We start from the raw sequence: 19,872 nt of genomic DNA on the forward strand, positions 1-19,872 counted from the left end.
GCACAGATTAGAGTGTTTGAATGAGCAGCATTTTAAGGCTTATGATGCCTGATGCTCATCCAGTTGAGCAACCAGGCTCTGAACCTGGCACCAAGTTCCATTCAGCCACCCCCCAACCCCAGCAGGCTGCTCCCTCTTTTGGTCATCAGTAATACTACTGCTGCTCCCTTACCCCCTGTTAGCCCCCCTCTACCCCCCCGTCTGCTACTCACTGGGACATTACCATTTGGTGAGACTGACTGGCTTTGGTGAGGGAGACGATGGGGGTCCGGCAGGGGGTACTCCTGCGCTCAAGACTCCCTTTTGCATCGACCTTAGCTGCTGGGTCTCTTTGTTATCGCTGAACTCACATTGCATTGCTGGAGAAACAGGATATTGGCACAAGCTCGGAATCTGCATGGATAAGCTCACCAGGTTGAGCTTTTGACCTTGCAGGAAATTAAGATAGAAATGTTGTGTGCCTATTTGATTAATACATGCAAAGCCTGCGTCATGTGTTATGTAATACAAGGCTAATCTAACACATAGCATCAGTGTGTGTTGATATTTTTCTAGTATTTGACTGCAGGGAGGACATCAATGGATTTAGGCAGCACTGAGAAATTTAGCAATGGAGGTTTGGGTTTCTTATGTTGCCTTAATGCCTTCCAGACTGGATTAATGACAGCAGCAGTACACTCATTTCACCAGGTGGTGTCACCACTTAGCAAACTGGTGCCCCACGCTGTCAGCATTCAGCACACATGGGAGGGCCAGCTTTTGCCTATCAGTAAGTCGGTTCCAATAATCAGGGTTGTGAAGGTCATGTATTTGGATCCTGAATTGCTTCTCTTCCTGCTGCTCCTTTAAGTGTCAGTCATAACTTTTCTTGTCAGTAATGTGTGTGTTTATGTCATGTGTGGGGGATAATATGCATGCATCAAAACACTTGGGTCCTTTCAGACATCTCCGAGGAACGGTACGTCCTCCAGAAGCTTATGATCTCTGCTTTGAAGGTCACGGAACCTCTAACCAGCTGTCCACACGATAACTTCGGTTTTCCTCCATTAAAGAAACGCCTCACGCCATTTTTAAGTTTGTCAGCATGTTGTGATAATTGAAGGACAAATTTTCTTCTTCTTTGTGTCAACCCTTTCCATAAGCTGTTAAAAATGTTTCGGGTCATTTCCTTTCCACTCTGACACCTGGTTTGACACTCTTGAAATTTTCACACAGGCAGAACAGAGGAAGAGGAAACAATAACAGTGACAATTTGCTGTCATGTGTCACAAGCCAAGCCCCCTTTGAATCTACCCCACTTCACCTCCTTTGTCATTCAAATAACCTCATGAATATTTCACTCCCGTGATCTGACGATCTGAAGAGGGGAAGGAGAGAAAGAGGGGCTGGAGCCGAGGGAGGCATGAAAGAATCATAATCTTCAGCGTAGCGTGGTTGTCGTCAGACCTGTGTGACTCTCGTGCTTGTGTGTAATTAATGTGAGAGGGCATATCACACCACAACAGTCAGTGTATTTAAGTCTTCTGGACGTCCTTGTGTCCATAAAAAGTTGTTTGTTTTCACCCCCCACCTCCTTTTAGGGCTTTCAATTTTCTGCAAATCTTTTAAGAAAAGCAGCCTGCAATACCTCTCAACAGAAAGTGATTTCACATGTCAGGTGACACAGTCACCTTGCTGTGCAGTCCAGCCTGCTTGTTTGCCATTACTGTAGTCACAGCCTGAATGTAGCCTCTGGGCCAGCCAGTAGGTGAAAGGTAAAGCCAATGAGGGGAGTGGAGGAAATACCCCTAACCTATGAATGCACTCTGACAAAGGCCAGCATGGAAACACGGGAAATGAAGGTGCTCTTGACGTGGCCTTCTCCTCTTGTGAAGTGGCTTTAGGGCACATTAGCCCTATTGTGAGAACTGTGCACTCAGACGCATACAGACAACATAATTAGCCCGACCTGAGTGTTCTCAATTGAGAAAATAACATACCCCTCCTCCTCTTCATCATCACCACCACGTCAAGACTCCGTCATATTTGGCAGTTTGTGTGTGTACACATGTGTTAATGCTATGCAGTGTGGCCCCTTTAAGAGCCTGATGTCCTTTTTTCTTTTTTCTTTTTTTTTATTTTGGAGAATGAGCCCAGGACTCAGAGCTCAATGTGTGCTGACCGTGGCCTCTGGGTTGGTCACCAGGGGGAAGCTGCAGCAGGGGAATGGCTAGCTGACTCTAACCTCCCCAGCCCCCCATTTATACCAAACGGCAACCTCACTAGCGCCGCATGCCCTTATCTACCAATGGAATGCAACAGCTGTGCAGGGGAGCGTCAGTGTGGGCTGGCTGAAACCCCCCTGCCAGACCCCCGTACGGCTCTCGCCCCACCACCCCCACCTCCAAGCGACGTGCCGGGCTCCTGAAAGGCAGCTCAACTAAAAAGTGAGCTAGACACAGTGAGAGACTCGGCAAGGCTGCTGCACATTCAAAATAGAGTCAGAGGGAGGGAAGAGAGAGAGAGAGAGAGAGAGAGAGAGAAGGAGAGTCAGGGACAGGCAGTGCTGAAAAGGAGAGCACAAAGAGAAGGAAAGTGGAGCAGGGGAGGGGAACAGGAGGCTGGGTGAAGGGAGAGGGAAAGACAAAAGAAGGAGAGGGGAGACATAGCAGGGTGAACGGAGGGGACTGAGCAAATGGCTACGGAGGACACGGCGGGGGGAGCCAGGAAAGCCACCAAGAGCAAACTGTTTGAGTTCCTGGTCCATGGAGTGGTGAGTGGCGCTGTCCGTCATTCGTGTGAAGGGAGCTGCGCTCTGGCATGCATCTGTGTGTGTGTGTGTGTGTGTGTGTGTGTGTGTGTTTGTGTGTGCATGAGTCGGCGCAGCAGCAGCAGCAGCAGCAGCGGCGGTCTGTGTGTGAGAGATAGCTGGGTAAAGCTGGCCATGTGAAGGTTATTTCCAGCCCCAGCCCCCTGGATCCCAGCCTGTTAGGAGATGGCTTGAGAGAACAAGAAGCGGAGCAACACGAATGGATGGAGCTCAGCAAGGGAAGGCGATGAGGAGTAGAGGATTCCTAAGACAACAAGAAAAAAGAGATAATTGTAGAAATAGAAGCTAAGCAGCAGCAAAAAGCAGCCAGCTCCTCCTTTGGCTAACAGAGAGGAGCACACTGCTTCTCTGGGAGTCACAGACAGAAGGGAGGAGGGGGGGGGTGACGAGTCCACTCACAACAACATAGTCAGAGTAGCCTTCCAGGCAGCGTGTTGGTGGTTGGTGGAAGGATTTGAACCTGTAAGGTCATGAGGCAAACGGACGTAGTAGCGTAGATGGAGCCGAGGCAGACGGCCAATCCTGGAAATCATGCAGAACAATCAGTCCATTCATGCGAAGCTAGCATGAAATGTCAAGTCAAGTGTTGCTCGTCGTTAGAGGTTAGGCAACTATTACCATAAGGCTCAGACTTTACATTAGTAATGGTACATGCATTGGTTTGTTTTGGTCATGAGCTGGATGTATTAGAAGGCTGAGCGTGACGTATAAGTCTTGGTCAGATGCTGGATGCTTGTGACCTCTCTGTCCATGAGTTCAACTGAAGAATGATTTTTGCCGTTTCAGGCTGAACGTGGCAACTAACAATTATTTCAGTTATCAGTTAATGTCATTTTTGTGATTACACTGTCAGAAATTGTGGGAAAAAAATATCCATTGCGGCTTTTCGAAGCTCAAGGTGACATCCTAAGATGTTATGTTATTGTCTGAGCACAAAGCCAAAACTGAATGAATTTCAGTTTCATGGATAAATGACCAAAAGAAAACAGCAAATCCTCAAACTGGAGAGGGGATTTAGACAATAAAGACTGATCTGATAATGCTGACTGATTAACCTATAGTTTCAGCTCTAACATAGCTGAAGTGTTTTTGCGCCTTTATTAGAGAATTGAGAGTAGAGAGATGACACGTAATGAGGGGAAAGAGAGCTGGGAAACAACGTGCTATTAAAGTTCCCCATCAGATTTTAACCAGGGACGTTGCAGTTCAAGTTCATCAGTTTCAACCCTTTGGTCGACAAGGTTATTTTTAATGGCCGTAGTGTGTAAAACACAGTTATTTCACAATAAAAGCACAGTAACATAATCATACTTTCCTTCATTTGAATCATGTTCACCGTTTAGGTCATCGTCTCATTTAGGGTCCCAACCCCTTGTTTGTATTCAAAGTATTATTTGGTCCTAAGTGTCCATCTCCTGCTGGAGATACCATGTGATTAAGTTGAACTGAATGCACAGATCATGAAATCTGGCATCTCATCCTCAACTACATCATTAAGGTCAGAAAGACTTTGTGGGCTTTATTGCTCCAGTCAAAGAATCAAAGTCAAAATCAATACATTTTCCATTCTCACGCTGCTTCGTAATAAATACATGTGTAATTTAAGGGATTTTAGAGAATTGATAGTAGAGAGATGACAGGATGAGGAACAAACAGACTCAAAACACAGACGTTGTGGTTCACACTTGATTAGGGTTCCTCTTTCAATGAATTTTTCAGAGGCCTGAAGAGGTCAAAGTACACTGACCCTGGTTGAAAAGTAGTTTCTAAAGCCTCTAGAGGGCAATTTAGTGTTCACCAATCAGAAATAATTTTGATTAACATCACTTTTGTAAATAAAATGAAAGAAATTCACTGGTTGTTTTTCCATTTTTTTAATGATTGTCAACTGAATATTTTTATTTTTTTTTTTTTTCACTGTTTTCTGACACTGACATGTACTTAGCAATAAATAATAACTTAATCACTTAAAATCACAGAACTTGACTGAGTTCTGGTTTGAGCTGAAAGTCTGTTTTAATCAGCACTGGCATTTGGCGTGCTGACACCAGGTCGATTTAAACACTGAAACAGGATGAGGTATTGTCTCTTTGACAGGAGCGGTCATTACAGGGTCTTTGGTGCCGAAGCCTTGTGCACAGAGACAGACTTTAGGAAACAATGGACCAGGTGATTGATGAGCCAGATGAGTGTGTCCTCTCAACAGACCAATTAACCTTGATGAGGCTCTGGCTGCTCCAAGCCAAATATTTCCCTCTGCTTATTTTCTCTTATGCACACTCCCCCTCCTCTTTCTCTGTCTCCTCTCTTTCCTCTCTCCCACATTTAAAGATGGAAAAGTCTTGTTATAATAGTTGCAGCAGGTTCCTCTGTGTGTATACTGCAGAATGGAGAAATATTTATACTATGGGATAAGGGGATGGCATCGACGCAGTTTGTTAGCTTGTGGCGAGGGTGACGTTTCCTTTTCCCTCATAACGTACAGATGCATTCACACACAGAGTATAAAGGCTGCACTATATACGCAAACAGTGTTGTGGTTTGAGAAGGTCGTGGTGTTCCTGCCTCCTGGCAGCAGAGTGTGTGTTGTGGGGGAGAGGTCCGGTTCTTGGGCTGATGGGTGGGCTGAAGGTCTGGCCTAGGTCCTTTCCGTTTTCTTTCACATTATCTGCCTTACCTCCCTCCCTGCTGTGTTACTTCTCTTGTTCGTGTGTGTGTGTGTGTGTGTGTGTGTTGAGTTCAGCGAGGGCCACGGTGATGAGAAAAGCCTTCCAGCACTCTGCGTGGGAAACCCAGATAAGCCAAAACATAATACAGCTCACTGTGGCTTCGTCATGTGTAAAGTCTGAGTGTGCAAGAGCAAGCGATTCGACCTTTGAACAGAAACTTCACCTTCATTCACATGTTTGGATCATCATTAAATCTGGATTACAAATGATTAGTCCACTCAAACTGCAAAAAATGTATATTCTTACTTTAACTTTTAATCTGCAGATAATTTTGGTTTTATTTGCCCAAATTTTGTGATGTCTGAGGTTTTGTGGAGGTTGTCATCTGTGGTGCTGGGAGCACCACAGATGACACCACAGAAGATAAAAAAAAAAACAAAAGAAAAAAAACAAAAACAGCCACTTGTCTTTTTAAAAGGTAATGTCCTGGTCACTCTGGATAATCCACAGACCTTGCCATGATCACATCTCATTCAAATTCCTTTCAATTACAGAAACAGTTGCCATGAAAACTGCGAAATTGTGATGTGGTGTTTGGATCCAACAGGGATACTGTTTTCAAGTTTATATCATTCAGTGTAATTTTTTTAAATGCTGTGAACAAAATTATAAACATTACTATTCAGGTGTATATATATACATTATGTGTATTTGTAACTTGGGTGAGTCAGCACTTTAATAAAACCCATCACAGTTTATTTGATAGTAGCAGCAAGCAATATGGATAAAATCCTCTATCACAGAGCATGTCATTTTATATTGTTTTATACCAGTAGTGAAGTTTCTGGAACATAAAGATACTATTTACGTAAAGTTTTGTTTTGGCCAATGCAGTGAATTAAATACCTTACAAATAAAGGCACATCATCTGCATAATTATAATCATCCACTTTTTACATCAAGCAGTCCTGTTCCTTCCTTACCAACTCTGTCCACAATAGACTGATATTAAAGGGATATGTGACATGAAAAATTATCAAATTGACATTCAGTCCAATAAACTGGGTTCCATGTAAGGCTGGAGTTTACGGTTATTTTCATTACTGACACATTTTAAGATTACAAGGTCCCAGAGCTTAAGGCAAAATCTTCAAATGCCTTGCTTTGTCTGATCAGCAGTCCAGAACGCAAGTATTTTACATTCAGATTACTTTCATGTAAATCAGAGAAACTCTATCAGTAGATCAAAGGCTTCTCATTTATATGAAGTGGTTTGGATTGTACCTAATTTGTATGTTGCTTTGGACAACACAACAGTGTCTGCCAAATGAAAAGATAAAGAAAAACGACAAATGTTTATATTGTGGAAGAAAAATTGGAGTACACAGGACATTTGGGGGATATTTTGTGGTCACCAGCACTGGAATGTTGTGTCCTTTTGGTCCTGGTGGGGTCCTCCCACCTGGTGGGAGTATGGATTCGGCTTATTCCGGTGTAATCCACAGATTCTCAATCAGGTTGGGATCTGGGATCTCCACAGGCCACTATTGTGGACTTTGAGACATTCCTGAGCTGTTTTCAAAATGTGATTTAATAAATAAGCATGCCCATTCAAAACAACTTCATGTTGAGTTTTGTTTATAGATTCCAGGGCTCTAGTCGAAGCCTGTAAAAGGGTCGTCTACGGTACAACCCACAGATTCATATGTTTAGTACAGTGTGGGTTAAGTTTGGCCTCTTCAAATCCCTCCAGAGATGCCAACACACTTCTCAGATATCCATCCACATGGCAGATTCGATTGCTGGCTGGCTGGCAGCGCTCCGGGCAGAGTGTTGGATCCAGTTCAGCAGGTCAGATTATAGAGTACCGCTCATTGTGTGTGTGTGTGTGGATTTAGGAGAAATTCATCTCACACATTATCCAGCTATGGTTTACTCTATCTGTTATCTGAAAGGCTCAAGTTCTCCAGACAGACATTTGTAACAGGAGTGCCTGGCTGCTGTCTAGTCCGATGCCTGTTTGATTGTTATTGTCCGGCTTAGGAGGAAGAAGACGGGAAAAGAGGGTCATCTTTAAGACACCACAAGGTGACAAGATTTGAGCAGGAGGCCCCCCTTCCATATGTTGTCTTATCCTCTCCTGTTTGAAGACCCTTGTGAGTTGCCCTTACTCCCACTTCCCCTCCCCCTCACTGGCCAAACTCTCCGGGAGAGTGACAGCAACGCCTGCTCGGGCTTCTTATCGCGCAATCTCTGCTTGGTCACATTTCAGTAGGCCCAAAATACGTCAGCCTCATTCTGTTCTGACTTATTAAATCTCTGAATAGAGTCATTTACAATCGGACCCGGCTTCATGTCTAACTTTCTTATTGTGACCTTGTTGATGTTTATTATGTTCTTTGTTTGTTTTCAGTGGGGTTAGGGGTTACTTGTGTTTGTGGACAGTCTAAAGTTCAAATTTGATGCGTGTACGTGCAGTAATTCAGTTTTAGAGGTGACAAACAATGTGCAATTTTGTGGAAAGAAAAAAAAACGTAAGCATATGAGAGATTATGAAACTCCTGATTTGTATCCTTCAGCTGGCCTTGTCTTTCCAACATTTACCCATTCTGTTATAAAATGTAGCCACTGCTTTCTGAGCCAATTTGAAAAAGGACATTTAATTTAATTTATTTATTTATTGCAACTTGATGCTTAAATGTTTTGGATTAAAGTTCTGCTAAGCAGCAAGGTTTGGATGTTCTTTAGAGTGATACAGAGGCAGAGGAAAGAATACTTATTTTTTGGTTTAAAATGCCCAATGTCACAAATTGTACAGTATTAATATATTAGCTGAGAAGCCATTTTTGGATCAGTTCACGTTCATAATTTTAGTGGTGAAAAGGAACATTTACCGAGCACTGCATTTGAGGAACTTTTATACTTAATTACTCCACAGGTAAATATTTGATATAGAAGCCCTGTGATCATTGCTATAGATCAAACCACACAACTGTCAGGGTCGGATTAACCTGAGACCAGAAGGGCAAATGTAAGCCATGGGCTCCTAATTAGACCCCTGCCCGACCCCCCCGTTTTTTTCCTGCGTTCCCCTAGTGACACAACACAGTAACACTGACGGCAAGTACTTTTACTACTTTAAGTTCATATTGCTGCTTCTGCAGCTATGGTGCAAATGAATGTATTTTACATTCATTTTTTAGTCAAAAAAATTAGTGAAAAGAGAGTATTTTTACATCATGGTATTGCAGCTTTTTTCTGAGGTAAAGGATCTGAGTGTTTCTTTCACCACGGCTACATTTAAAGTAGTGAAATCATAACTGGAGGGCTGGTTATGCTCGGTAGATATGTTTTCCCTCCTGCTGGGGTTCTTTACATACAGTAGGTGGTCTGTGTCCCAGTCAGAGTGGAAGGATTATCTCTCTGTCACACCAACCCCCAATTTGGTTTCAGACAATGAAGTGAGGCGGGAGGCAGCTGTTGCCATGGGAGTGACAAGCACAGGTGAGAGCTCCCCAGTTGTTCCCAGGCGTCAAGACTTGAGTGTGGGACTGTGGACTCTGACACTGTTTGCATTGTTTAGGAGGTGTGTGTGTGTGTGTGTGCGCGCGCGACAGAGCTCACACGATGCTAAACAATATTCTTTTTGTCTATTTTTCAGTCGTCACACCTGATTTCTGTTTCAAGCAGACAAGAGAACATGAGATAAAATAAACAAAAGAATCAAATCAAAACAATGCTGCCAGTTGCTCTTGTTTCTGGAAATCTGCGTTAGTTATGTTTAGACAAGACAAAATAAGGCTGATCTCTGCTCTACTATCAGTTGTTGAATGATTTGTGTTCAGCTGAAATAACTGTATCTCACACCGCTGGCATGTTAATTACACCAAAGCTTTTAGGGCTCAAAGTTTGCCTCGAACTTCATACTTCATATTTCATGTTGGTCTCTAATGTCAGCCGTCTAACGAACACAAATCTCATATCGGATGACAAGTTTTACCAGCCAGTTTGGAATCCCAGATGGAAAAGATTCAAATTATGAAAACTGAGTGCATTCAATTTCACCACCTTAGCTGTCGTTTGCTGAAACTTTACCAGTGGTTGCAAAATGTGGGAGAGTCTCCAATTTCAACAGAACCAACACAGACAGGATTTCGTTTTAAAGAGGAAAAATCTGTGAGGTCTGGATTAGGAGCTTGTGCGTCACTCTTTGTTGCAGCTCTGTTTCGTGATCTTGTCAAATAAAACTTTTCTTTTGTTCACCTTGAATCCATCAGAAGGAAATGCATCACAGTTGCAACTGATCTAATGTTTCCTTTGTGATATTTTTAGAAGCGCCAGTGTGTGATTAATCAGAATCTACAGCGGAGAATGTTTTCTACATATACGTTACGTGACCCGTCTTTTCTCCTGCTGTCTCTCAATAGCGTCCTGGCATGCCGTCTGGAGCGAGGATGCCCCACCAGGGAGCTCCCATGGGCCCCCCCGGCCCACCTTACGGAGGGAGCCCGGCGGTGCGACCCGGCCTGCCCTCCCCGGTGATGGAGCCCAGTCGTAAGAGGCCAGCCCCCTCCCAGCAGGTCCAGCAGCAGCAGCAGCAGCAACAACAGCAGCAGCAGCAGCAGCAGGCCGTCCAGAACCGGGCCAGAAAGTGAGTCTGGATCCAGTCAGCCTCCAGCCCCTACCTAAACAATGCATGGCTTGCATAAAGTGTGCTTTTAAGTGTGTAATGGTTGAGATCATGCAGACTACAACGGCTGTGGTTACACTTGAAACTTAACTTAAGTAAAAAAAATAAAAATTTGATTTTCCCATTACTGGCATCAGTCTTCAAATCCAAACATGGATATGGTCATGAATCATGTGCAGACAATGTAGTAAGAGCTGGGCATCAAACCACAATATTTTTTAGCACCAACCGTACCACATATCAAGTACAATTCCAGATCAAACTCATAATTTTGCTAATTTTAGGCTTCATGTCATGCAGGAAAAATGTACTCATGCAGCTGCTTTCTTTAAGACAACATTAAAACACAATACATCTGAGAAGTTTGAAAGTTATATGATGTAAAGAGTTTTGAAGAAAAATAAATGCATACTGCAGAAAGTAGGCATACAAAAAAGTAGTTTTAATGGTCCCAAATCATAGGTAGGTTGATTTTTCTCTCACGTGTATCAAATGCAAAAGACAATACAAAATGCTGCTATTGAGATGTACGCCTGTAGATTCATTTAGTTAATCAGATTTGATAAAATTAACCGTCAGTCATAAACATAGCAAGAGCGTACAGGCATGTCAGCTGCTCTCTGCACTCGGCACAGTGGGGCTTTGAGCTGAATGCAACCATGCTGACGTTTAATAGGTTCAATGTCGAACACGTTCATCATTTCAGTGCAGTGTGTTAGTGTTAGACACAAGCTGCAGCTGAGGCCGAACGGCGTTAGCTTCACGGGAGAAAGTTTTGACCTGATGATGGCTCATGAAAAATGCCATATATATTGGCAGGCTTCATGAAGAAAAGTCAATGAAAATGATCATAAGGGGACAACACAGCCACAGCAGACACACTTACAGCAACAGCCATTTGCATGCTGTGATCCCCGAAAAAAATCTGATCTTCAGACCTGATATGAAGTGAAACCATGACCCTTGTGCGTCCAGCTTTCATCTCAGTTTTGTTTCGACTCTCTCCCACTGCTCCACTCTTTTCCACACCCTGCTCGCTGCTCTGTGCATCCACTTCTCACCACCTCAATCGCTGCATTGACTGAATGTTCCTCCTCTGTTCGGTCTTCGTGTGTCTTTTAGTCAGTGTGGTCCAGTTTGCGCCATGGTTCATATGTGGTTGCTGTCTGCAGGTGCACAGGGTCTGGTACTTGCTTTCGCTTTTTTGTTACACTATTTATTGTCTGCTGTTTGACTACCATGTACAAAAGATCTGAACATCAGTATCCCAGGCGCACACACACACACACACACACACATACACACGGTGAATGGATGTCTATTAGGAGACGAGTGTGTGGCAGGTATGGTCATTAGAAAGGAGATCAATATGCGCACTCAGCGGACCTCTGTCTCTCTCTGTCTCATTCTCTCAGTATCTGCAGCGCAATTGATCCACTTACAATTAAGCAGGCTTGTCGAACAGGTCAGGGGAAATGTTGTCCTACGTCGGGGCCTCACCCCCCAGAGAGGCCCGTCTGCCTGTGGAGGATCTAATCAATGGTCCGGGGTGACCTGTCCAGGTGTCTCTGTCTCTTTCTGTTGCTTTGTGAGGAGTGTGCGTCCTCTGGTAAACAAGTTGATGCTCCCTGCTCTGCTGCATCCCGCTCAGACCCCATGTGGCTGCCAGCTGAGGGCGGCCCACCTGTGTTTGCTGTGTCATTGAGACCTTATGGTCCCAGCTACACTCCCTCTGCAGAACAAACGAAATGCTGCCGCTAAAAATAGAATTTAATTCTGGTTTGCTTCGCATAAACTGTTATCAACCCCGTGTCCTTGAAATTACATTTATATGCTTCTAATTTCTCCCCCCCATATATGTTCTGCGGTGAAAAATCTCATGTGCTGTAATATGTACTACATTTATATACCGCACACTACTCTAAAGCAGGCATTGTGGGCGCGGGGCTTAAATGCCAGACATCAAAGTATGCAGCCTGAGTCCCACATGTGGTTACAAGACTTGGAAAATACATTAATCCACAACATTTTCCCATTATGTTAATAGAAAACATGCTTTACTGCTGCAAGTAAGAAGCATGGAAATGTCACTTCAGAGGCTGAATTGACAAGTTGTGTGTCACCCAAAACATAATGAGGTGACAGTGGAAGGTGTACTTGGGACAGTACAGTTCTTAGTTCTTAAAGAATTTATTTATCTTATGTGTGCTTAACAAATCTTCTTAAAAATCTCATCAGTCATTCGGGGCATAACATTTCACATGCATATTATCAAACTCATCTGCAAAGTTGATTCCCTGTTGAAATGTCTAAAGAAAAGAAATGTGCCATGATGAGCTTTTTTCATAATTTCTCTTTACAACTCAAATTATCATCTGGTCAGGAGGAGGGGTTTTTTTTTTGGTTTTTTTTGGTAGCAGAAGTGCTGAGAAAAGTTTGAGAGTTTGCTTTAGAAAATGAGTGAAAAGGTGTGGTTGTAGCTTGCATGTTGTCTTCAACTGCACCTGAGAACCCACTGTTCATTACTTCATCGATGACACATCCGGACTCTGTGCCGAACAAAAGAGCCAAACTTGTGTATTGCTTGTTTGCTCCGTTTTCCTGTGATAAACAAGTTCATGGTGTATCCATTGTCATTGTATTGTCTGTCTGTTGTCTGTCTATGTGTGTGTGAAGCATGATTGTTTAGGTTCACTGAGAAACTTTGTTGAATGAGCGTGTCCCTCAGATAAGACGCCTCCCAGGTCCTCCTCTGCGTGCATGGACACCACTTACACTCTCATCCCAGTGCTTGCCCTTGTCTGAGTTTTAGACTTTGCACCTATTAACAGACCCTTGAACTTTAAACACATCCAACACGTACAGACAAACAGAAGCACCAGGTGTTTCCCCCGCTGACATCGTACTTTCTGCCACTGAGTGTGTGTGTCTCGCCACAACCCTAATCAGACAACCTTCGAATCCTCACCAATTCTTAGGAAGCCAGTCGGATTCCCCGGAGCCAATGAGATGCCGGCGAGGCAGATGGACATGAGAGAGCCCCAATCAGATCCCACGCTCGGATCAAAGTAGGAGTTTATTCTGCTGCATGTCCGTTTTCTTACTTTGATGAGTCTGGCCTATATAGCTTTTTCACCGGAGCCCAGCACTCCCTGCATTAGTTGATTTTGGCCATACGTACATACGGGCATAGAGGTTGACCCTTACAATGTATTGGTGCATGCTTTGGACTGGAGCATGGCATGATGGGAACAGTTTTTTGGGGTTATTTTTGTTCAGCTGTAATAGAAAATTAAATTAGAAGCCAGTCTCAAACCCCTTTTAAAACAGTTTAAAAAGGCGTATTGTTGTGATGCAGGTGTGTGTTTACCTTTGCAGTGCACCTCTGGATTTTTCACTTGTCCTTGCAGCAGGCTTGTTTCAGTATTTGGCATGCTGATGTAACATACTGCTTCACAGACGAGGCTCTGTGAGAGAACATTTCTCTACAATGCAACCCCCCCACCCCCACCCCCCCCCCCAAAGAAAGAAAATGTAATAATCTAAAGACATTTTCCACCATGAAATAAGGTTGGCCGATATGACGATATGTAACATGAGACAACAGAAATGTAATGTGTCTCTGGAATAGCTCTAGTTTTATCAGGTTATTGTGGATAGTGTCAATAGTTTTCATGCCACTGGATTTTTCTGTGTATTTGAGATTAGCCAAAGAAAGACACTTCCATTTAGTATCTTAATAACAAAATCAGGTAAATAAAGGTTTTCTGGCATGGAAAGACTATCTAACTTTGAAAGGGGAATGTTCAACATTTTGGGAAATGCACTTTATTTATTTTGTTGCAGAGAGTCAGATGAGAAGCTCAATACGCAATCGTAGCTGCTAAATGAAGCCAGCAGACAGTTAGCCTAGCTTAGCACAAAGACTGTTATTTGCCAAAATGTTTCTTTCCTGGGAGTGTTAATAACCAACTTTTTAAAACCACAATTTGTCGTTTTTTAGTCCACAGTTTTTGTGCACTAAACAAAGCAGATACGGTGTGTGAATTAGTGAGTTGTGTTACTTTCGGACAGAGCAAGTTCAGCTGTTTTTCTTTTTTTCCAGTTCTTGTGCTAAGCTAGGATAACCACCTGCTGACTGTCTCGCTATATTTAGCAGACAGATATGACAGAATCAATCCTCTCATCTCACTCTCACACAAGGACTTGATAAAAGCAGTGAAATTAAACAAATTCACAAAGGAAAAAAGCAGTTTGAAAGTAGCTTTTCTTTTAAGTTAGCCGAGTTTAACAGTCAAAATCCTAAAACGGCAATACAGATGAAAAAGATTAAGAATAATGAATGAATTCCTTTGCTTCATTACATCTTTTTGGAAGTTGTATGGTTGTTGTGGATGTATCACCCACAACTAAATACCTCTGAAATAAGTTATTCTCACTTTATTTACTCTTTTTGCAGTGTAGTGCCATTTTTTAGGAAGTTTGCACATGTGCGGATACCAACTACGGGTCACTTGCATGAATTTACATCCGTGCATCAGTGCATTACATCATGTATCGCAGCTGTCCACAGAGACTGAGTGAATACTTAAGAAATGGAGAAGGAGCCTGCGGTGTTGTTTTTATGATCAGCTTCGCTAAGTAAGAAAGTGCTGACAAAGGCACCAACTTGGCATTTTTTGATCCGAGTCCGTCCTTGGTAAATTTAAGATGAAAAAAACATTATATTGTTTGTTAAAGTTGTTTCACACAGCAGGAAAAGCCAGGAATTCATGAATGAAAATATCAACATACTTTCACACATACATTCTTTTCTACTATCAATCTTGAAGACTCTGCATTCTAGACAACTCTTGAACACGCATCCTGTCACGATCCGAGTCCAATGATGCCGCCAAGTGTGTGTGTGTGTGTGTGTGTGCGTGCATTGAATATATGTCAGGCAAGCAATGGGTGATGTGACAATTTTTTGGCTGTTGGAGGCTCTCGCTCTCCAGGTGGACCGCTGCATTTCACACAAACACATGAGCACATATGCACATGCACACACACACACACACACAGACACACACACAGCTGGGATGCTGGGGTGCTGGATATGGCCCAGCATTTTAGCAGATGGCCTGGGTGCTACGCTATCAGTCACCATAGTAACATGCTCTCTTTTTCCTCTTTCTCTCTGTCTTTCTCTCCCCCTCTCTAGTGCTAAGAGAAGGAAAATGGCAGACAAGATTCTTCCGCAAAGGGTGAGGCTGCATATTTTTTACCTTTGTTGCTCTGTTTTCTCTTTCTCTTTGTGTGTGTGTGTGTGTTATTTTTGTGTGCAGAGAAAAAAAAAAACAAAAAAAAAAATCCTGGTCGGTTTTTGATGTCAGGGGTTCTTGGGAGGCGCAGAGGGCCAGATGATTATGTGTTATTTCCAAATGAGAAGAGAGAGGATGAGGAGAGTCTTTAGGGTTTCGTTTTGTTATTTGGATGGTGGCTCTTTCATTTAAATTGGAATAGTCAGCGGGATGTGGCAGTTACGCGACCACAAGTAGAACCGAGAGGCGGCAGAATCACGCGTTGCCACAGGTGAGCCTGTGCCGACTGAGGTTGCGATTTTCATCCCGTGGTCTCAGTTTTCGGGCCCTGTGCCACGCATCACCTCAGCCACATCCTGGCCAGCTCACTGGAGGCTTTTACGCTAATACTACGGAGGTCTGGAGAGTGTGGACGTCTTGGCTCAGGTCTTATCCAACGTAACCCAGACACTGAGATAGCAGTAGGCATGGCTGAGGGCGCCACTCCACAATGATGAGTCAGAGACAGGGAATGTATGCCACACTCCCCTGTCTGCCCGGCACCTCGGCCCGGTGAAAGGCAGCGAGATGGAGATAGGCGAGGAATGAGAGGGAACAATGAAGGCAGCCATTTAGAAAGAAACGTGAAAGAGAGAAGAAGTGAACGGGAGGAGTGTATGTGCACAGTTTTGGTAAGTAAGCAGCAGCCCTTGATGCTCGGAGGACTTTCATCGATATGGTAATGTCTTGAGTCCTGGCTGGTTGGCTGCACACTCTGCATCTCATTTTTATCCCCCTGTGTCCTCCATAATGCTGTGGCCCACCGTATTAGTGGCGGATTGGGCAGAAGCAAAAGGACATTTCTGCTCCTTTCAGCTTTCTTTAGGTAAAAGACTTAAAAAGCTCTTGGAGAAAAATAAGTGTGATATTCAGAAAATATCTATTACAGATAATGCTGCTACACATATTATAATGATGTGAATATGATGAAGTTTCCTCACAGGTTTCACGGAACGTCACAGGTTTATTTCCTGCAGGATCTAAGAATGAAACCTTTTGTTAGCATTTAAACATTTTTAGGCATTAGCTAGCCGGCACCAGAGAGTTCAGGAGAGTGAGAGGTGGGGAAACAGCGACATAAATGCTTTGGACATAACAATTTCTGGTCAGTGCCTTAAACCCCCAGTGCGTTTTCAGTTTAACCTGTTGCATGAACCTGCTGCTGACCTGCCAGTGGGTCAATCAGCAGTCAGCACAAACTGATGTTGTAGGGTCAAAATCTTTTAACTTTATTTCAAATTAGAAGATAATAAGAAGATTCCTCCCTAAAAAGAAATAGCAAATATGCCAGGCTGAATTTTGGGGAAGTAGATATAAAATGATGAAAATTTCTGTTGGGTAGAAAGGTGCCTCGTTGTCAATGGAGACCTGGGATAAGCTGATACTGAGTGTTTACAGTGTGTGTACAGAGTGCTCTGCTTATTCAACTCTCTGCAAGAAAATAAACAAGTTTTGTTCACACAAAGTTGAACTATTCTTTCTATATATTATATTATTCCATGAAGGACACTTTATGTTATAGAGCTGAATGTCCTTGAAACAGGACATTGGACCCCCTACAGAACCAGGCAGGGCAGGCTTAATCTGCTTAAGCCCCTCAGTGATTTCAGATAGCCGATGTAAAGAAAATCTGGCTTCTTTGTCCCGCATGTGTTTTGTAAAATGTGATGACCTTAAGATTTTAACGTCAGATTGTCTCCCCTCAGATCCGTGAGCTGGTCCCCGAGTCTCAGGCCTACATGGACCTGCTGGCGTTTGAGCGCAAACTGGATCAGACCATCATGCGCAAACGTGTGGACATCCAGGAGGCATTGAAGAGACCAATGAAGGTAAGGACAAGACAGCATTACTAATTAGGGGCCAGCGTGTTCTGTTGTCCTCAAGGTGTCTGTCTGAAAACACTAATTATCCAGTTGTTGAAGGACAACCATTTTATTAAAGGTATTTTTTGCGTGTCAAAAAATGAAGCATCAAAAGGTCTAAAGAATTTGCTAGATATTTCAACAGAGGATCTTATTTTTCACCTTTTCTTAGTTTTGTCTCATCTTAAAGCATAATAAAACATCCCTTTTCAAGGCTGAAGACCTCTTGACTCTTGTTATATTAAAGCAATTTTTTAATCTGCTGCTATACTGAACTAATCAGTTCAGACAGGGCACCTCTAGGGTGACATTTTAATTAAATTTTTTGTGAGATGTCCTTTTAAACTGTGCTATTTTATGTGCCTTTGTGTCAGCAGCAAAAGCGTAAACTGAGACTTTACATATCCAACACCTTCAACCCCGCCAGACCTGACGCCGATGACTCGGACGGCAGCATTGCATCGTGGGAACTGCGTGTAGAGGGGAAGTTGCTGGATGATGTGAGTTTTATTTATCTTAAATTTACAGTACATTTACTGTACACTAAGTTACATAGTCAGTCTAAAAGTGAAATACAGCCGTGCCACAGTTTCTGTGATACTGATGAGCAGAGTCGAAGATAATAATCCTAATTTTCAAATTTAGCACCAAATTGTGATGGTGATGATGGTGGTGATGCATGACGATGATGATAACGATGCATTCAAAAAACTTGGGACAGAAAAGTATCAGTTGTTTCAGACCAAGACGATGTTTAGAAAAGCTGTAGATGCAGCGTGAAAAGTAGACTGGACATATGTTTTGCGCTGTAAGCACATCAAAAATGATCTGATATTCTCAGCAGTCCGGGGCAAGGCCATCATTTCACAGCGGTAGGAAGCATTTAAGTTTCACAAACCACAAATATTTCTGGTTGAGCTCAGAGGAAGTGGACCCTGAGAAAGTCTAGTGTTTCACTTTCTTTCTGATCTCGCTCAGCCTGGTGTGGGCTTTTCACGAGTAACGTTGCTATAAGCTATAAGCACTGTAAGTTTTGCATATGTTAGCGCATAAGTCTGATTTTAGACATTAATTGACCACTTGTGTCCATCTGTTTCACAGCCGGGAAAGCAGAAGAAGAAGTTCTCTTCGTTTTTTAAGAGCCTGGTGATCGAGCTGGACAAAGACCTCTACGGTCCTGACAACCACCTGGTTGAGGTCAGTTCAAACACACAAGGGAAAGGCTCATTTAGCACGACCACCGCCTGATCAACCTGTTACATGCTCTTTCAGACTCTCTAGTGTCAGCTAGCACCTTTAAATGTTATCATCAGTGGTGGTGCCACATACTCTGGTTCTCATTTCTTTCTATTTAATTTGATACTTGCAGCCCAAAATAAGCAACATGCTAACATGCTAAGTAGGCAGAACAGTGCAGTCTGTTACTACTCAGCACAGTATGACAGTTGTGAGATGGATCACCTGGAGAAAACCCACATAGTCACAGGGAGAACATGCAAACTCCACACAGACCCCAAACCGGGATTCAAACCTGTAACCCTCTTGCTGTGAAGCGACAGAGCTAACCACTGCACAACTGTGCCGCACCTTCAAAGGAATATTCGACCCGAAAGATGTTTTTCGTTAACAGAAATTCAACCTTGCAGTCTTGAAGCTACAGCCAGGAGTCAACTTTATTGTCAATTCAAAGTCAACTTTATTGTCAATTCTGCCATATAGGCAGCATGCACAGAGGAGTTTCAGTAAGCTAAGGTAGCTTCCTCTTGAAAGGACAGGTATGAGAGCGGTATTGAGTTTGTTTCAGCTTTAATGGAGCCTTTTCACAGCAGACTTGTCACAGAAGGAAAGGCACAGGTGAAACTTTTTTTCCTCAATGATGACTACCAATAAAACCCACCCAAACTTCAGTTGGCTGATTAGACCCTCTGTCTCTGAGCAAGAAAGCTAATAAATGTGTTTCACAAAATGTCATACTATTCATTAAACAAACTGTATTATAGCTTCAGTGTTAGCTTTATCTCTCCATCACATTTGGACAGCTTTCACATCTGATCGACTAGCCTGCCGGTCACTTCTTAGGTCAGTCCTTTCATTTGAAACCACATCTATTAGTGAAAAAATACTTCTGTGTGTGGCCCGAAACAGCGAATCAGACTGTTCGGCCATGCGGCCAGGGTCAGTGATGTCATGCTCATCATGCAGGGGAAAGACGCTGGCTGAAAATTGTCTGGTTTCGTCTCGTGCCACAGTCACCCTGCTGAACCTGCTCCTTTCCTTTCATCCCCACGGGATAAATACACAATAAAACAGTCCAAGAGAGTGGACAGCCCTCTCTCAATTTTCTATTATGATATACAGGAGAGGGTTGTTTTTTTTAATCACAGCAATGCAAGGTTTTCATAGCATGCAGGTGCAAGAACTGGAGAAAACATTTACTTTTTAAAAAAAAACAAAAAAAAACACACACAATCATTAACTGCCCTTCACTTTGTGTCTTCAC

General features: G+C 43.1%; 1 protein-coding gene across 5 annotated transcripts in view; it reads left to right on the top strand.

Annotated features, from left to right (window-relative positions):
• smarcd3b (SWI/SNF related, matrix associated, actin dependent regulator of chromatin, subfamily d, member 3b) overlaps positions 1–19,872 on the top strand; it is a 36,584-nt gene that overhangs the window by 9,071 nt on the left and 7,641 nt on the right. The window contains exons 1-7 of one of the 5 annotated variants that reach the window (XM_046371060.1): positions 2,443–2,752; positions 9,906–10,129; positions 13,147–13,236; positions 15,372–15,414; positions 17,217–17,339; positions 17,747–17,872; positions 18,474–18,569. In XM_046371060.1, the coding sequence (XP_046227016.1) occupies positions 2,675–2,752; positions 9,906–10,129; positions 13,147–13,236; positions 15,372–15,414; positions 17,217–17,339; positions 17,747–17,872; positions 18,474–18,569 (780 nt within the window). In that variant the 5' untranslated portion in view covers positions 2,443–2,674. Of the gene's footprint in view, positions 1–2,442; positions 2,753–9,905; positions 10,130–13,146; positions 13,237–15,371; positions 15,415–17,216; positions 17,340–17,746; positions 17,873–18,473; positions 18,570–19,872 lie in introns of those variants that run through there. The other 4 variants (XM_046371061.1, XM_046371062.1, XM_046371063.1 and 1 more) reach the window with 4 other exon arrangements.

The sequence above is a fragment of the Scatophagus argus genome, chromosome 18 (assembly GCF_020382885.2).
Source record: "Scatophagus argus isolate fScaArg1 chromosome 18, fScaArg1.pri, whole genome shotgun sequence".
Classification (NCBI taxonomy): domain Eukaryota; kingdom Metazoa; phylum Chordata; class Actinopteri; family Scatophagidae; genus Scatophagus; species Scatophagus argus.